Source organism: Mustela putorius, unplaced genomic scaffold (assembly GCF_011764305.1).
Source record: "Mustela putorius furo isolate JIRA1106 unplaced genomic scaffold, ASM1176430v1.1 tig00003858_pilon_pilon_pilon, whole genome shotgun sequence".
NCBI classification, from domain to species: domain Eukaryota; kingdom Metazoa; phylum Chordata; class Mammalia; order Carnivora; family Mustelidae; genus Mustela; species Mustela putorius.
In genome coordinates, this window is record NW_025422010.1 from 14,303,991 (window position 1) to 14,320,100 (window position 16,110).

The 16,110-nt window shown below is 44.1% G+C and overlaps 1 protein-coding gene across 1 annotated transcript; it reads right to left on the reverse strand.

Moving 5' to 3' along the window:
• Nucleotides 1-6,610: 6,610 nt before the first annotated feature.
• On the reverse strand, nucleotides 6,611-14,789 carry TGIF1 (TGFB induced factor homeobox 1). The gene is made up of 4 exons (XM_004742777.3): nucleotides 14,665-14,789; nucleotides 14,228-14,413; nucleotides 8,473-8,699; nucleotides 6,611-7,685 (listed from the first exon to the last, which is right to left on the reverse strand). Exons 2-4 carry the CDS (start codon nucleotides 14,241-14,243, stop codon nucleotides 7,110-7,112), a joined length of 819 nt encoding a protein of 272 aa, XP_004742834.1. The 5' UTR covers nucleotides 14,244-14,413; nucleotides 14,665-14,789; the 3' UTR covers nucleotides 6,611-7,109.
• Nucleotides 14,790-16,110: the final 1,321 nt, after the last annotated feature.

Sequence of the window (16,110 nt, forward strand, 5' to 3'; positions counted from 1 at the left end):
GGGAGAAATGTTACCTAATGTGATACACATCACAGAATCAATGGAGTAAATCAAATTTCCAAAACAAAAATTGATCTTGAAACCCCTCCATGGTTTCATTTTCCTAACCTGTATGTTCGTCAGTTAAATGTCTGTCTATATAAGTTCTCTCTACGTCTGAGTAAATTCCCACCGTGGAATTTGATTTCATTTGCAAGTCAACCTTACAGCGCTTCAAAAGCTGTACATTCTATTGACGTCTATAAAACATTTCATTCAAAAACAATTTCCTTGACATTTGGTGAAAACCTTATAGTATTTTTTATTGTACTCATCACTTTTCATGCTTCCCTCATTTATTAGCTGTCCTCCTGTGACCACCAACCATAAATTGTTGCTCTTTTTTTCTTTAAGATTTTATTTATTTGTCAGAGAGAGAGAGAACACAAGCAGGGGAGCAGCAGCAAGCAGAGGGAGAAGCAGGCTCTCTACTGAACTAGGAGTCCAATGTAGGACTTGATCCCAGGACCCTGGGATCGTGACCTGAGCGGAAGTCCGACTCTTAACTGACTGGGCCACCCAGGCATCCCAAATTACTACTATTTCTTCAGCCACAAATTATTTATTATTTTTTCGGTCTTTAAATCATAAAACTCATCTCAGGGGTGCCGGTTAAACATCTGCCTTCAGCTCAGATCATGATCCCAGGGTCCTGGGATGGAGCCCATTGGTCTCAGTACTCAGCCGGGAGCCTGCTTCTCCCTCTCCTTCTGCCTGCCACTTCCCCTGCTTGAGTTCTCTGTCAAATAAGTAGATAAAATCTTGGGGTGCCTGGGTGGCTCAGTGGGTTAAGCCTCTGCCTTTGGCTCAGGTCATGATCCCAGGGTCTTGGGATGGAGCCCCACATCAGGCTCTTTGTTCAGCAGGGAGCCTGCTTCCCCATCTCTCTCTCTGCCTGCCTCTCTGCCTACTTATGATCTCTCTCTGTGTCAAATAAATAAATAAAGTCTTTAAAAATAAGTAAGTAAATAAATAAATAAATAAAATCTTAAAAAAAGAAAACACCCCTTATCTCAGTAGTCTGTTTTTAGGTAGAGGTCAAGATTTGATACATTCTTCTCTTAATGAGCTTAATGAGACCTAAAACCTGATTTCTGAAAGTTGCTTTTTACTCTCTGAACAAGTCTTCAGAGATAAACTGTATTTTTTCATTTGCTACAAATGCATGTTTATCTTCCTGAAGTATTAGGTCTATTGTTGCTGGTTTAGTTTGACAGGTTGCATGGACTGTACGGATGCTACATACGACCCCAGCGTCTGATACCAAATTTATGTTAAACTCTAATTGGCTAAGTTGACCTAGATGATAACTCTACATCCAATTACATTTATTTACTTATTTTTATTTCTTTAAAGATTTTTTTATTTGAGAGAGAGAGCAAGCAGGAGAGCACAAGCAGGGGGAGTGGCAGAGAGAGAGGGAGAAGCAGACTCCTTACTCAGCAGGGAGCCAGCTGCCAGGACCCTGGGATGGTGCCCTGAGCCAAAGGCAGATGCTTAATGATTGAGCCACCCAGGAGGCCTAAATTACATTTCTTACAAAAATTGTCTAATACCTCAACAAAAAGCGAAAGAACATTTTTTTTTTAAGGTACGGAAAGAGAACTCCTAGTGTTCTCCTTATGTAGAGAAACTACCTAATAAGCCAAGCCACAGGTTTTTCTCTTTTTTTTTTTTTAATTTTATTTATTTATTCATGAGAGAGAGAGAGAGAGAGAGAGAGGCAGAGTCAGAGGAAGAAGCAGGCTCCCAGGGAGCCCAATGTGGGATTTGGGATTTGATCCCAGGATCTTAATCATCTGAGCCACCTAGGTTCCCTGTTTTTTGTTTTTTTTTGTTTGTTTGTTTTAAGATTTTATTTATTTTTGAGAGAGAGGGTGAGAGAGGAGAAGAGGGAGAACGAAGTGGAAGAGTAAGAGGGATAAGCAGATTCCCCACTGAGCAGAGAACCCGATGTGGAACTCGATCCCAGGACCCGGAGATCATGATCTAAGCCAAAGACAGACACTAAACCAATTGTGCCTCCCAAGAGCTCCTGTTTTTGTTTTTTAAAGCCTTCCAGGTGATTCCAATTTGCAGATAAATGTAAGAACTCGTGATTTAGCATTTAAAAGTAACTATAGTAAAATTCTACTTTCTAGTAATGGCAGAGTCATTTCTTTTCAGACTAACTTTCCTACAGGTAATAACAACAAAATGTGAAAAAAAAATTAGACAAAAAGCTAATTGGAGGCCTGGAGAGTGAACAACAGAGGAAGAAACTGGAGGGTTGTTCACCTTTAAAATGAAGGAACTTCAAAGAATAAAATATCCAACTTGTGGCTTGATGCCTGAGGGCTCTCTTCCATCTTCAGTAGAGGTGGCAGAGAGCTGCAGCCTTAGTGACCTGAGATACTAAGGACAGAGTTGGAGTTGGCAGAGTAAATGGAAAGTTAGAAGAGGAATCCTGCAAAGGAGGGAGCAGCAGAAGGAGCAAACCTAACTCTGAATCCAAACTGTCCAAATCCTTGGTCCGCTTGTGCAGGGAGATCCTAGTGGGCCCACTGAAAGGCAACAGCTGGAAGCTGAAAAAATTGATCAGACATTTGAGCTACTATTTACCACAGGGAAGACAGATGTTGAAGTTTCAGTCCAGCCAAATGAACTGCCTGCTGGAACAAAGAACAGAAACAAAAAAACACTCTTTAGAGGAATGTAGCAGAATCCAGAATCCTTATTAAGGTATTATCTATAATGTCCAGCATACAGTAAAAAAAAAATCACTTGGCAAGCAAAAAAATAATGTGACCCTTTCTGAAATGAAGTGCAAACTGACTGATTTGACATGTAAATTAACAAATACTTTAAAACAACTATTATAAATAGCTTATACGAAAATATACTTGTGTGGTATCTAGGTGGCTCAGTGGGTTACACCTCTGCCTTTGACTCAGGTCATGATCCCAGAGTCCTGCAATTGAGTACCACACTGGGCTCTCTGCTCAGCAGGGGGCCTGCTTCCCGCTTCTCTCTCTGCCAGCTTGTGATGTGGCAGATAAATAAATAAAATCTTAAAAAAAAGAAAATATACTTCTGATTAATAAACTGATGGGAAATCTCAACAGAGAAACAGAAATAATAAAAAAAGAACCAGATGGGAATGATACATGTACAAAACATAATAACTTAGTGAAAATTCATTGGATGGGCTCAATAGCATATTAGGGATAGCAGAGGAGTTGGTGAATTAAAAATTACTTAATACAGGGGCACCTGGGTGGTTCAGTAAGTTAAATGTCTGCCTTTGGCTCAGGTCATGATCCCAGAGTCCTGGGATCAAGCCCCAAGTCAGGCTTCCAGCTCAAGAGTCTCCTTCTCCCTCTTCCTCTGACCCCCACCCTGCTTATGCTCTTTCTCTCAAGTAAATAAGCAAAATCTTTTAAAATTTTTTTTTAAAGATTTTACTTATTTGACAGGGAGAGAGATCACAAGTGGGCTGAAAGGCAGGCAGAGATGGGTAGGGGGAAGCAGGCTCCCTGCTGAGCAGAGAGCCTGATGCAGGGCCATCCCAGGACCCTGGGATCATGACCCGAGCCGAAGGCAGAGTTTTTAACCCACTGAGCCACCCAGGTGCCCCACAAAATCTTTTTTTTTTTTAAATTATTTAATACAGGCACGCCCGGGTGGCTCAGCATCTGCCTTCGGCTCAGGTCATGATCCCAGGGTCCTGGGATTGAGTCCCACAGTCCCGCATCATGCTCCACACAAAGCAGGAAGCCTGCTTCTCCCTCTCCCACTCCCCCTGCTTGTGTTCCCTCTCTCACAGTATGTCTTTCTCTGTCAAATAAATAAAATCCTAAAAAAAAAAATTACCTAATACAAATTATTCGATTTGAAAAATAAATAGAAACAAGACTGAAGAAAAACAGCCTGGAGAAATGTCAGGTGATCTAATATAAAGTTCTAGAGAGAAGACCGCAGAAAACAAAACTTTAAGTAATCGCCAAATTTTCTCAAATTCGGTGGAAAAACAAAACAAAACATCAACTTACAGATGCAGTAAGTTCAACCCCAAACAGAACAAATACAAAGAAAACCCTACCTAAGCACATCATAGTGGAACTACAAAAATCCAAAGATAAAAGAGCCAGAGAAAGACATGATATACAAGAGAACAATTAGACCATTGATGTCTCATCCCAAACAATAGAAACCAGAAAACAAATGCCTTTAAAGTGATGGAAAAAACAAAAAGCAAAAGCCATCAACCCAGAATTCGATCTTTAGTGAAACTGTCCTTCAAAGATGAAAGTAAAATAAGACATTTTCAATGAACAAAAACAGATGATTTGTCACTGGCAGGCCTGCGCAATTCTCAAGGAAATTCTTTACGCTGAAGAGAAATGATAACATGTCATTTGGATTCACAAGAAGGAATGAAGAGCACCAGAAGTGATAATATTTAACAAAAATACAAGACTATATATATCCTCTTTTCTCTGAATTTTTAAAGAGATATGGACCGGCCTAAAACAAAAATTATAGCATTGTAATTAATGTATTATGTATCTAACTCTACTATATATAAAAAATGAAGGAAGCATACTGTTGCAAGGTACCGTATTTTGTATGAAGTCATGTAATAATAACCCTAAATAGATTGTTGTAAATTTAAGATGTATTTTTTAATCCCTAGAACAACCATTAAAAAAAGTACAGCTCATAAGCCAATAGAAAAATTAAAAAGAAACACTAAAAATATTCAACTAACCTGAAAGAAGACAGAGGAACAGAGAAAAACCCAAAAGACACATAGCAAAAATTATATTAAATATATATAACACTGTATGTTAATTGGAATTAAAACTAAAAGTTAACAAAAAATTGTATTAAACATAAATCAAATATATACACCAAGTAAAAGGCAGAGATTGTTAGGCTAGATTAAAAAAGCAAGACCCAACAGTATCCTATCTAGGAGGGATGAACTTTAAACAGAAATACAAATAGCTAAAAGTAAATGAAAAGCGATTATATAAATACTAAGCACAAAATTCATTTCTATTCAGCTGCAATATGGATAGTTATATGGTCTTTTATATTTCACATTCCAATTATATTTACCTGTTTTTTAATGGTTTACATTTATTACAGACCAGTTATTATCAAACAGGATCTTTATGAACCTCAAGCAGAAAAGAAGTCAAATAAAACACAGGCAATTCTGGAGGACTCTGTCGTTTTTTTAAACTTTTGGGTTTCTTTTGACCTTAGACATTTTTCTTTTAAATCACTCATATGGCGCCTTCTCTCTCCCCTGCTAGTATGATTAATTAAACATCTTAACAAGGTAAGCCTTTCAGGATTTGCTGGTCTCCCTTATCTCTACTCAAAGAATTTCAGTCTTTGATCTAGCTATTAGAGCAGGTAATGAGTCTTAGTCATCTTTATCTCATTTATATTTGATATTTCCTTTTCTTCATTTATTTCTTTTTCTGGTTGTATCTACTTCTGCAACCCTGAGGTGGGGCCACCCCCTCATGGTCGAGGTTCCCTTCATTGCTGCACCCATCACAGGCTACCACACACCTTTTCCTCACTTGACTTCCACCTCTTTGCTTGACTTCTCAGTGTTGCTTTTCTATTTACAAGTCTGAGTTTAGCCCTTTCTATGGTAGCGACTTTAAGTTAAAGTTGACAAAATTAGACAAACTTAACTTTGAATTTTTCTACATTCTTTAAACAGTACTAAAGCTCTGATGTTACCTCAAACTCAAGCCAGTTCCTAGCTGGAGCAGGGCTGAAAAGAACAGGGCTGCAATAACAAAGAAACCTCATACTAAGCATGACAACAAAGAATGGTTTTGTGGCATGTGACAAATCTGGTCAACCATGTAAGTGAAAGGAACACCACCAATTCCCTTCTGGCTATCCTGGCCTCGTAAGTAATTGTCTATCCCAACAAACTCCACTTATGTATGGCACCAGTTTTCACCCACTGTGACCTTAGAAAATAAACCTAATACACAAACAGTCTCATGGCTGACAGAACCCCACTGTTTTAATCATTTTAGAAAATGTTTTCAGATGTTTTAAGAGGTGATTTCTGTACAGATTCACATCGTATTTGAATATAGGGGCCTAACCTAACTGTAGCACTTGATAAAGTTTAAAGAGTGACATGAAAGAGGGAAATACAGAGAGACCCCATAGGTTATTGTTTCCTTCTGAAAACTTCAGTCCTAATCAGGAGCTTTGAGACCTTTTTTCAACACTGGCCATGTCTCAAAATGTGAAGGACAGATCACCAAGGGCTTTAGTGGTTCGCTAAACACTGATGGAATGAATCATTTCAACTTGTCATGCAGTTTTAAGTCAAGATTTAAGGGACTGCTTATGCCTCCTATCAAGAGTAAATATCACACATCCTGTTTATACATACTGGCTTGTTGTCCACGGTTCTTCAAAGAGCTCGTGACACCCCCCTAACTCACACTCCACCCTACCCCCAACTTCCTGCTCATTGGGTGCTATATTCCTACTCATTTTTAAGAAGTGCTTCCCTCAACAAAATACTCTGTATTACAGTAAATTTTAAAGAAAATACTTTATTACATCATGAAAAAAAAAAAGGCATCAATCAACTAGATTCATACTTGTTTGGAAAAAAATGGAAAATTTATTAATTAGTCAGTATGTGGGCATCCTGTTCCACATGGGAATGAGAAGATGCTATAGGTTCTCTAAGTATTGCACAGTCTGGAGAAAAAAAAAAAAAAGAACAAAAAAAAGGGAAGGGAGAAAGAGGGGAAAAAAATAAATCACATGATCTTGGGAACCATCTCACATTATGAATAATCTACCAAGAAACATTTAAAAAAGAAAACCCTTTGTTTCTACAGTAGCTTTGAGTTTATAGTTCTTGGAATGACTGTATTCCATTGAAGACATCTCAGTAACAGGAAGCTTCACTTTAGCAATCCCATGTGCAAATATTAATAAAAAAATATATAAAATAATGCAGTTTGTCTCTTGCCATCATCCCGGCAATCATAATAACACCTGTGAAAACTTTTCTTCTTGAAAATGGGTTAAGCTGTAAGTTTAGCCTGAAGCTCCATCTCTGCAGCCCGTTTGAGTGCAACATCCACGAGAAGCTGAAATCCACTAAAATCCTGGTTGAGGTCCGGTGGAGTAGGGGGGGGAGTGTTGAAAAGACCGCTCTGTGGATTTGTACTTGGTCCGGATTTACATGTGTCCTCTGGGTACAGGAGGGAGGTGTCTGTGAAGCTGCTGGCTGCTATCTGCTGTGTATCTGTGTTTTGCCCCACACCAACTGGCTGGCAGAGAGAGAAAGGCACGTCTTTCAATGCAGTCACAGTGGTATGACAAATCACGGATGGACGAGCCAATATTGATCCTGGGGACGATGGCTTGGGGGATAGCGGCCTCCCTAGGGCTGGGTTTGGTCCAGCTGTACAGGAATGAAATGGGCTCTCCTCTAGAGTCGGTAGGAAGTTTTTGATACCAATGGCTGACTCCACAGAACTTGCCTCAGAAATCTTGGCCCCACGGCGGGAAATTGTGAACTGATTTGGATCTTTGCCATCTTTTCTCAGCATGTCTGGGAGGAGCCTGCGGCGGGCGTTGATGAACCAGTTACAGACCTGAAATCATAAAGGTATGCTTTAACACTCGGCAAACACGTTCTGAGAACCTTCTCTGGGATGCCTAATTGATCTCTCTCTTTGCAGTAAAGAAGGCATGAAAAGGCTTATCGGAACTTCCAAAGTTATTTCAAGGTATTTGAGCTCCGCCAAGAAAGAGAGCTATTTCCTGCCATAAACTTATTCCTCTTCTAATACAAATTCCCTTTTTAATCTCATCATCCTTAAGCCTTTTCAAGAGGAAGAAAAGGATAGAAATTCTCAAATGTCTGAAAATGAATTTAGGGAGGGAAGTTCACCCTTTAACACTCCCCCATATTAACCTATTACCCACTGCCCCAGCATTTAAGTTAATCAACTACAGGAAAACTTTTCCTGTATGAAAAGGGCCACTCCTCCCAGTTACTGATTTTTCCCAGTTCAAATGACTGTGTCAACAGACACAACATGAATTACTTCACTGAAGTCTGCCCTTGTTTAAATATCAAACCAGTTTCCTGGGCAATAGAGGAAGATTTAACCTCCTCTTTATGTTTGGTGCATAAAAGAAGGCCCTTTTAGGCATTAAAGGAAATGCTATTTGACAGATGACCGTCAAGTGTTTCTGCTTCTCTAAAGAGCCAGTTAGTACTATAAAGTTTACAATAGAAAAATATTCTTCTTCTTCTTTTTTTTTTTTTGGAGTGGGGAGGCATTTAATGATTTGATAAACAGGAATGCTATAAAAGGTCTTTGGAAAGGGAAAGAAACCAACCCCATGCATACACTTCATGTTCTTTTTCCTTACCTGTAGTGTAGACAGGTGTGTTTGTTGGGACAGTAATGCTTTTTCTTGTTCTGAGGGATAGGCATTGTATCGGTGCTCATACAGCCAATCGCGGAGAATCTGCACAGATTCCTTGGGAAGGTTGCCCCTTCGCCTTCTCTTGCTTGCACCAGCAGAGGAGGAGAGGTCCAGAGGGATGTCCATGTTGTCATCATCCTCCGTCTCACTGCCCGATGCCACAACAACACCTGGTCAAGGACAAAGGCCAGCGTCAACCATGTTTATCAGGGGAGCACCAACGCACAGCTTATCTCTTAGGGCCATTAGTGTGCAACCACACTGTCTTGACTCCTGAGAGCCAAGCGAAGTACCAATGTTTTCTCTCTTGACGTATCAGAGCACATGTCAAAGTCTCAACGGTAACCTGACCAGTGGTGGCATGTTAGAGATTCTCAACCAGTGGTCACGAGCCCTTTCATACCCACTTTCCTGTAGAATTTAACTTCTCACATTCCTTTTGAGTGATGCCCAGAAGTCTCGCGCAGCAGAGGAGGCAACGCTGCACCTGAAGTGAATAGTTGGGTCACATGCGAATAGGAAAGGCGCTACAGCAGATGGAATGTATCTAACAATCTTCTCCTTGAGGTCATTGCTAACTCAGGAAAAACAATCCAAGGGTCCATACATTTTTTCCCACTTACATAAGGAGGGGAAATCAAACACTTAACCCAGTATGTGTCTGTGTGTATATATATATACTTTTTAAAAAAGTGGGCTCCACAGAGGGGCTTGAACTCATGACCCTGAGATCAAGATCTGAGCTGCAATGAAGAGTCCTCATACTTAACCCACTGAGCCATCCAAGCGACCCCAACCCAGTTAGTAATTCTAAAGGTAAAATTTATTTCAATTTTTTCTGCCAACTCCATGGTCATTTCTTTTTCATTGCTACCTACATTTATTCAAAACTAGACACCTACTTTTAATGGAAAGCACTGGTCACCTTTTACTAAGTACAAACAGCCACTGAAGTTTTCAGTTTTGGCACACAAAAATATTGTTTTACTACTAGTACTTGAGTAAGAGCTCAAAAGATGCTACTACTGAATAAACTTTTAAAAATTTCTATAAATTTCAACTGACAGTTTAATCAGAATCTAGAATACTACATAGCAAGAAGTAGACATCAGTCTTAAAATATTACATGACAAAGACTGAATATGCACCCCCTAGAGGAAATGCTCTTTTGTCGGTAAGTACTTTAATCCTACCAGAAATTTTAAGAATTCACAGCCGTAGAGAATATTTACAACACATATAATAGACTGGGGTCAACAAAAATTCAGACTTGGCCCCTTTAACATTTAAACATAATTTTGAACTTTAAAAAATTTAAATTACAAATGCTATGGACCCTCCCCCCTTTCAAAAGGACAACTGGCAACTCTGAATGACTAAAGAAATAGATTATCTATTTTGAAGACAATCTAGAATGTTTAAAATGTAAATGAATTACAAACAATCGCATGCTCGAAAAATACCAGTAGTTCTATATAAAAAAATTAAAATAACATAAAATTGAAAGAAAACAGAACGTTCATAACTTTGTTGATGCAATTCAGAGTGGCTAACCTTGATAAAAAAATAAAAACAAATACTCCACCTCGTGATAAACCATTCGATGCATTATAAAAAATTTTAACCCGTCCTTTTAAAGCATTTTAACACTCAAAAAGCTTTGCATTCCAAGATTTGTTGACGAGCTAGTTCACAATTAAGTCTGACTTTTACTTGGGGACACATTTTTAGTTTTGGACTGCAGGGGGCAGATAGTGCTGGAGGGAGTGTCCACAGAAAAGAACCTTCCAAAGACCAAGTAAAGCAAGTTCTAACAAAAGAGTAGGATGATCTTGCAAATTCACTTCAGCTCAAGGCTTAACCAACAGCCATCAATAAACCGCACAGAAGAATCCTAAGTTTTAACCGCCACATATTTTATGTTCCCTTTTGCAGAGGATTTCATTAAACTGCTTTAAAACAAGTTTTTTTAAAAAAGAGGCACATTTAAAACTGAAACTGCTTTTACTGTAGAAAATTGGAAAAACTTTTAAAACCTGTATCGAAATTTGGGCCAAGAGCTACTAATAAAATACCTTAAGAAATTAGAAATGAGTTCCTGTTTTACATTTACTTTGATAAATAAAGAAATCTACCTTTTAAAAAATGTGTCAAGTAATTGAATGACTAAGGCAAATTTGAATAAAGCAATTTGTTTAAACTCTTCAACGTCTGAAAAGCCAGACATTCTTCTTGAGGCTATAATCCCTTTCCCCCCCTTTTAATCTAGAAAAGTGTGAAAATTTTCTCAGTGAACGGTGAATTCCCAACTGTATGTTGATAACAACAAAAGAGTTTGAGACAAACAAACAAAAAAACCCCTGAAGCCTGCCCTTTGATCTGCTTGCTTAGTTTGACAAGAAGCCTGATCTTTCAGAATAGGTTAGTGACACACAAAAAGCAGGTTTCAGTTAAGCAACACTAAACTGAAGTGTGACTTTACTCTGTTCTCAGTTCATTTAAATAAATGAATGCCAGGCCTCTGGACCTCTTAACAAATATTTCCAGTATGGGCACAAAAGCTGAAGTAACAGGAAGTTAAGACTTCAAGTTCCTTGGCCACACCAGCTGATACTTCACTGCAGCAAACCACGTTTGCTGCTGTCAGGACTGTTTTCATTAAAACCCTCCCTCCAGATTGTGGCTCAGCTTGGAAAAACAAAAAGACTTTTCCACGTTACTCATTTCCTATTGTAACAGAGCTTTCCCGGTTACCACTTTTTTCCAAAGGTCCTGCTCTGCTTACACTTTAAAAAATGTGGTGGTGGGGGAGGGGGCTCACAAGCCTTTTTTTACTCCATCCACATGCAAGGAAATGTTTAGAAAGCCACAAGATGGCCTATGGATCCCACCGCTGGGAAAATCAATCTTTTCTTAATAGGAACTGGGGCTGGGGGTGGAAGGGGAAGGCCAGAGATCACGGCTGTGAAGTTGGGACTTTAAAAAATACCTGGAAGAGGCTAGAAAGGGATCTAGAAGTTAGAATAATCGAAGGAAGAGTTTAAGTATACAAATAGGAAAAAGGAAGCCTAACCTAACAAGTTTTCTGATTAGAGTATCTCAGGAGATGCCACGGAAATCGTAGTTAACACCCCAGGCACAAACTCCAAGGTGAGCTTGGCTGGACCCAGCTGGAGAGCAGTTCTAAAGGAAGAACTCCAAACTGTCAGAGACTAGAAGCAAAAAGACGTCGGGGATCTTCTTCACTCAATCTTTGCTTGTTTTAAATCCATTTGCTGGGTGGGAACTTTCTGATATCCTCCGCTTCCTAAAGACGAGACACTATGATCACAAAACAGGCTTACCAAATCTTGGGCCTTTAAAGTGCTTTTGTTCTCAAGAAAACTTTTCAGATTTTCAGAGACTTTTATAAAACAGACAATAGTCCAACCCCACAAAAGCCAGGCAGGGCAGATTTCTTCCCGGGTCCTGGCTGAGCCGACCCGCAACCCGGCCCCCTCCGAGGTAGTTGGAGGAAAGGGGCTGGGAGGCAGGACGCAGGAGGACCACAGAGGGAGGAGCCCGGGAGGGAGGACAGCCAGGGAAGCTTTTGTTCTAGCGAGTTTCTCAGCCTCAACTGAAATCGCCCCTCCAACCGCACCGGCAGAGAGGACTTCAGGAGTTTCAGATTACAAGAAACTAGAAACGAGGCTGTGAATCTCAACATTCTGAGGGGTCTGCCCACCGTCAAGACGATTTGCCGGGAAAACCTAAAAAGGGAAAGAAACTGGGCAATCTCAGCAGTCTCGGCTCCCCCGCACAAGCTGTGAACCAGTCGCAAAGTTTCCCTTCCAACACGTCACCTTTCATTGTTTCCATGAGTCGGCGCTCGGTAGCAGGACCTCCTAACGCGGTGCGGCCGGGGCCGCTGACCCTGAATATTCGGGGTCCCAGCCTAGTTCCTTTGCTGGGAAGGGGGGACGTACTCGTGGGGGGCTCTGGGGAGGGCCGAGGAGTGCTGGCGGTGGGGAGGGGAGGGCACGACGACGACACGGGAGAGCCGCGGGGACAGCGAACGTACCCGAGGGGCTGCGGGGGAGGACCCGCGAGGCAGCTCTGCGCCTTCCCCACCCGAGCCCGAACAATGCGGGGAGCCCGCCCCCGGCGGAAACCTAGCTTTGCTGTAGGCTCCCAAGAACCGCTCTACATAAACAAACCCCCCAACTGATGCCCGTCAGTTCCACCAGGAGACCGAAAACGCCTTCCAGTAAGGAGCTAGACCCGTCAGTCGTCGGCGAGGTGACACACACAGCCTTCCAGACGCCACGCCGGGCGCTCCCCGCGCGCGTCTGTTACCGAGTCCCGTTAAACCTCCGAACCTCTAAGCCCTCAACGTTCTCACTGACCGTTGGGGAGGGTTCGCTGGGAGTCCTACGACCAACCACTATGAATACCCCGTGTTTTGGTATTTAATTTTACTCTCTCTGGGAAAGCCTGGGTTGAGAAGCTCCGCGTGTTCTGAAGCCACCGGCCCAGAATGAAAGGGACAGAACTCCCAGGTGAAAACGTGGCCGAAAGAACTCTCCTGGGTTGAAGGCTGCCCCGCTACCCACACTGGGTTTTGACCGTATCCGCCCGCGGAGTCTGAAAGAATGTGGAGTTACAAAAACTCCCGGACGCTCCCGGGCATGCGCAGCAGCCCCCCCCGCCGCCCCCGCGCTGGCTTCCCTGAGCGATTAACTTCTGTTTTGAACCACTCCACATAAATCACAACAGAAAAGCCAACTCTGGCTCACCACGGAACGTTCGGGGTACCTCCCAGTCAGGGACTCAAAAAAAAGTTAACTTCAGAAGGGAGTTAACATTCTTTGACCTTTCGTGGCGGTGGGTTTTTTTTTTCTTTTCTTTTCTTTCTGTGTATTTTGTTTTTAAACCAGACTGACGGCAAGTTTTAGTTGTAACGCTTCCAGAACGCTTCGTGGAAACAATGACAGACTCACTCTGTGCCCTTACAACCAAGCCTGCTTGTCACACTGGGACTCATTCTGACCACACGCCGCTTTAAGCTGCTCGCCCTCCGTCCTGACTCTTCATCGTGCCTCAAACTCATCGTGGGAAAACTTTTAGAGACTGGGAGTTTTAAAAAAGTCCAGCTTTCCAAGGCTACCGACACCCTAGGGCGGTTTGGAGGCCAGGGTCGCATTCCTTCGATTGTGAAAACACCCCATCCCCAGCGAAGAGAGTGCCCGGGCCCAACTGGGAGGGAGTGGGGGCCCGGGAGCCCAACTTTCAGACAAAGGCGCCGCGGCTCCGCGGTCCCGGCGGGGAGAATCGGGGTGGGGGGGTCCCCACGACCCGGCCCAAACCTCCACCCGCGAGAACAAGCGAGAAGCCACGCGGCGGCTCCGCGGAGCGTGGGGTGTCGGCTGAAACAATGAAACTTGGGAGGCGTACAAACAAGGCACTGAGCGTGTTTCTTGACAACGTGCCAGCAGCGTGGAGAGGCCCGTCTCCCCACAACAGCCCCTCGTGTTGTGTCTAGAAGGAAAACAGCAACTGCCATTTCAGACGCAGCTTCAACAAAGAGAACCGCCGCGGTTCCTGAGCGCCCCGGGCTGAAAAGTCCACTAAGTCACTCTTTCCCCAAGCCCGGCGGGGCCCAGCGAGCACGTTTCCCGGGGACCCGCGCCCACGGCGGGCACAGCCCGCCAAGCCTTACCTTTCTTGCTTTTCATTCTGGAGCACCCCTTCCAGAGCGAGGCGATGCGGGGGTCTCGAGGGGCCAGGAGTGGGGGCAAAGGGGGGCACGCGATTGTCCTCCTTCCCAGCCGACTCTCCCGTAACTTGCAGGACGCGCTCCGGCCGTTATTGCTAATCAAGTCGCTCGGATCCCAGGCTCCCGCTCCTTGGGTGGAATTCAAGTGACACTTGGGCTTCCTCCTGCCGGGATCTTCTGGCAGCCGGCTGAGGACTCTCCCTCTCCCAACTCACTCCCCTCCCCACTCCTCTCCTTTGTTCCCCGATCCTGCTCGGCGTACCTCGGCGCTGTCAGAGTGAGAGAGGCGAAGAGGGAAGGTACAGGAGGTCCTGCCTCCGCCCCCAGCTGCCCGCCCCGTCCCCCGCCCGCCCCGCCGCTCCTCCGCCCCTCCCCCGCACCTTCTAGTTGGGGAGGACGGCACCGAGCGCTCGGGCTGCACTGCCTCACTCTGCGCCTCTCTGCCCGCTGTCACCCGTCCCTCGTGGGGGCGGCTGAGCCCAGAAACCTGATCCTTCCTCGGTGCTGCGCGCACGCCGCCCGCATCCCTTGCTCGGCTGCGGCAGCGGCGGCGGCGACACCAGCCGGGCGTCTGGGTTTCTCTTTTGGGCCTTTCTTCCTCCGCCTGGCGAGGGTGCGTTTGGTTAGGAAATTGCAACAGATGGAAAAAGGCTGCCCCCTCCTCCACCCCAGGGAAGAAAAGGCTCCCCTCTCGTTTTTGACAGCTGCCCCAAACTCCACCGTTCCCGGCTCTAGCCGCAGGAGAAGACAGCTGCTTCTGATTCAAGGGGCGGGGCACCGCAGGAAAAGTATTCAGGACAAGAACCAACTTCTTCCAGAATGCGCGGCTGCCATTGACACGCGGGCGCGGCGCGTCGCACCCTGCTCCTCCCGGGGCTCTTCCTCCAGCGGTGGCGACGGCGGTGGGTGGGTGGGGGCGGTTGGGGGAGGAGAATGAGACACCGACACCCAGGCAAATGTCTGTTACCCCCGGCTAAAGCTGTGAGTTCCGGACTGGATTGCAAGGCAGTTTCAAAATCTAACTCGTTGCGGACAGACACTTGTCATGCTCACATGCTCTTTAAAAAGTCTCAGCCTGGGGACTGCCCGGGCGCGCGCCTGCCCCACGGCAAAAACTCGGCCTGAAACCTCTACCCTAGGACTCAGGAGGCTGCCGCCTTTAAGGAAAAGGGGCGACCACACTGGGGCTGGTCGTCTGTTTTGGTAAACAGTCTACTTTTAGAGCTTAAGCCCTGTTAGGGGACCCCTTCTCCCCTCGGGTATTTCAAACAGAAACTAGCCATTGAATAAACACATGTTCCTGTTGGTTTATTTTGGTTGAGAGGGCTCCAAAAGGAGTTCCTTGATGAGATATTACCCTTTTAAAAGACCAGATGCTGTTTTGCCGACTTCAAGAAAAGCCTGCCCCCTCCCCGCCCTCTCCGCTGGGTCTAGTTTTTGCGCGTGTGTGTCCTGTTGTTTTGTGGCAGAGGAACTGTCGCATGCCACTGTATGGCTTTCCCCATCACTAAAAAACAAACAACCCCCCCCCCAACAAAACAAAAAAAGCAACAAACCCAACAACAACAACGTAAATAAGACTACTAGAGACGTCAGCGCCGGAGTCTGCCTCCAGTTTCGGCTCTGTGCTGTTTTTGTTTTGTAACCTCGATGGAGAAGCCGGCAGGAAAAGCTCCGTGGAAATAAGGTTAAACCCGAGGACTAAGGCAGCCAAACGATGACTAACTAGACTTTGGAGCCTCTGTTTTAGGATTACACTGAAAATTAAAGCCAGCCTCCCACCCACTCGCCCTCCCAAAAAAAGACACCCCCGCCTCGAGAGTGAA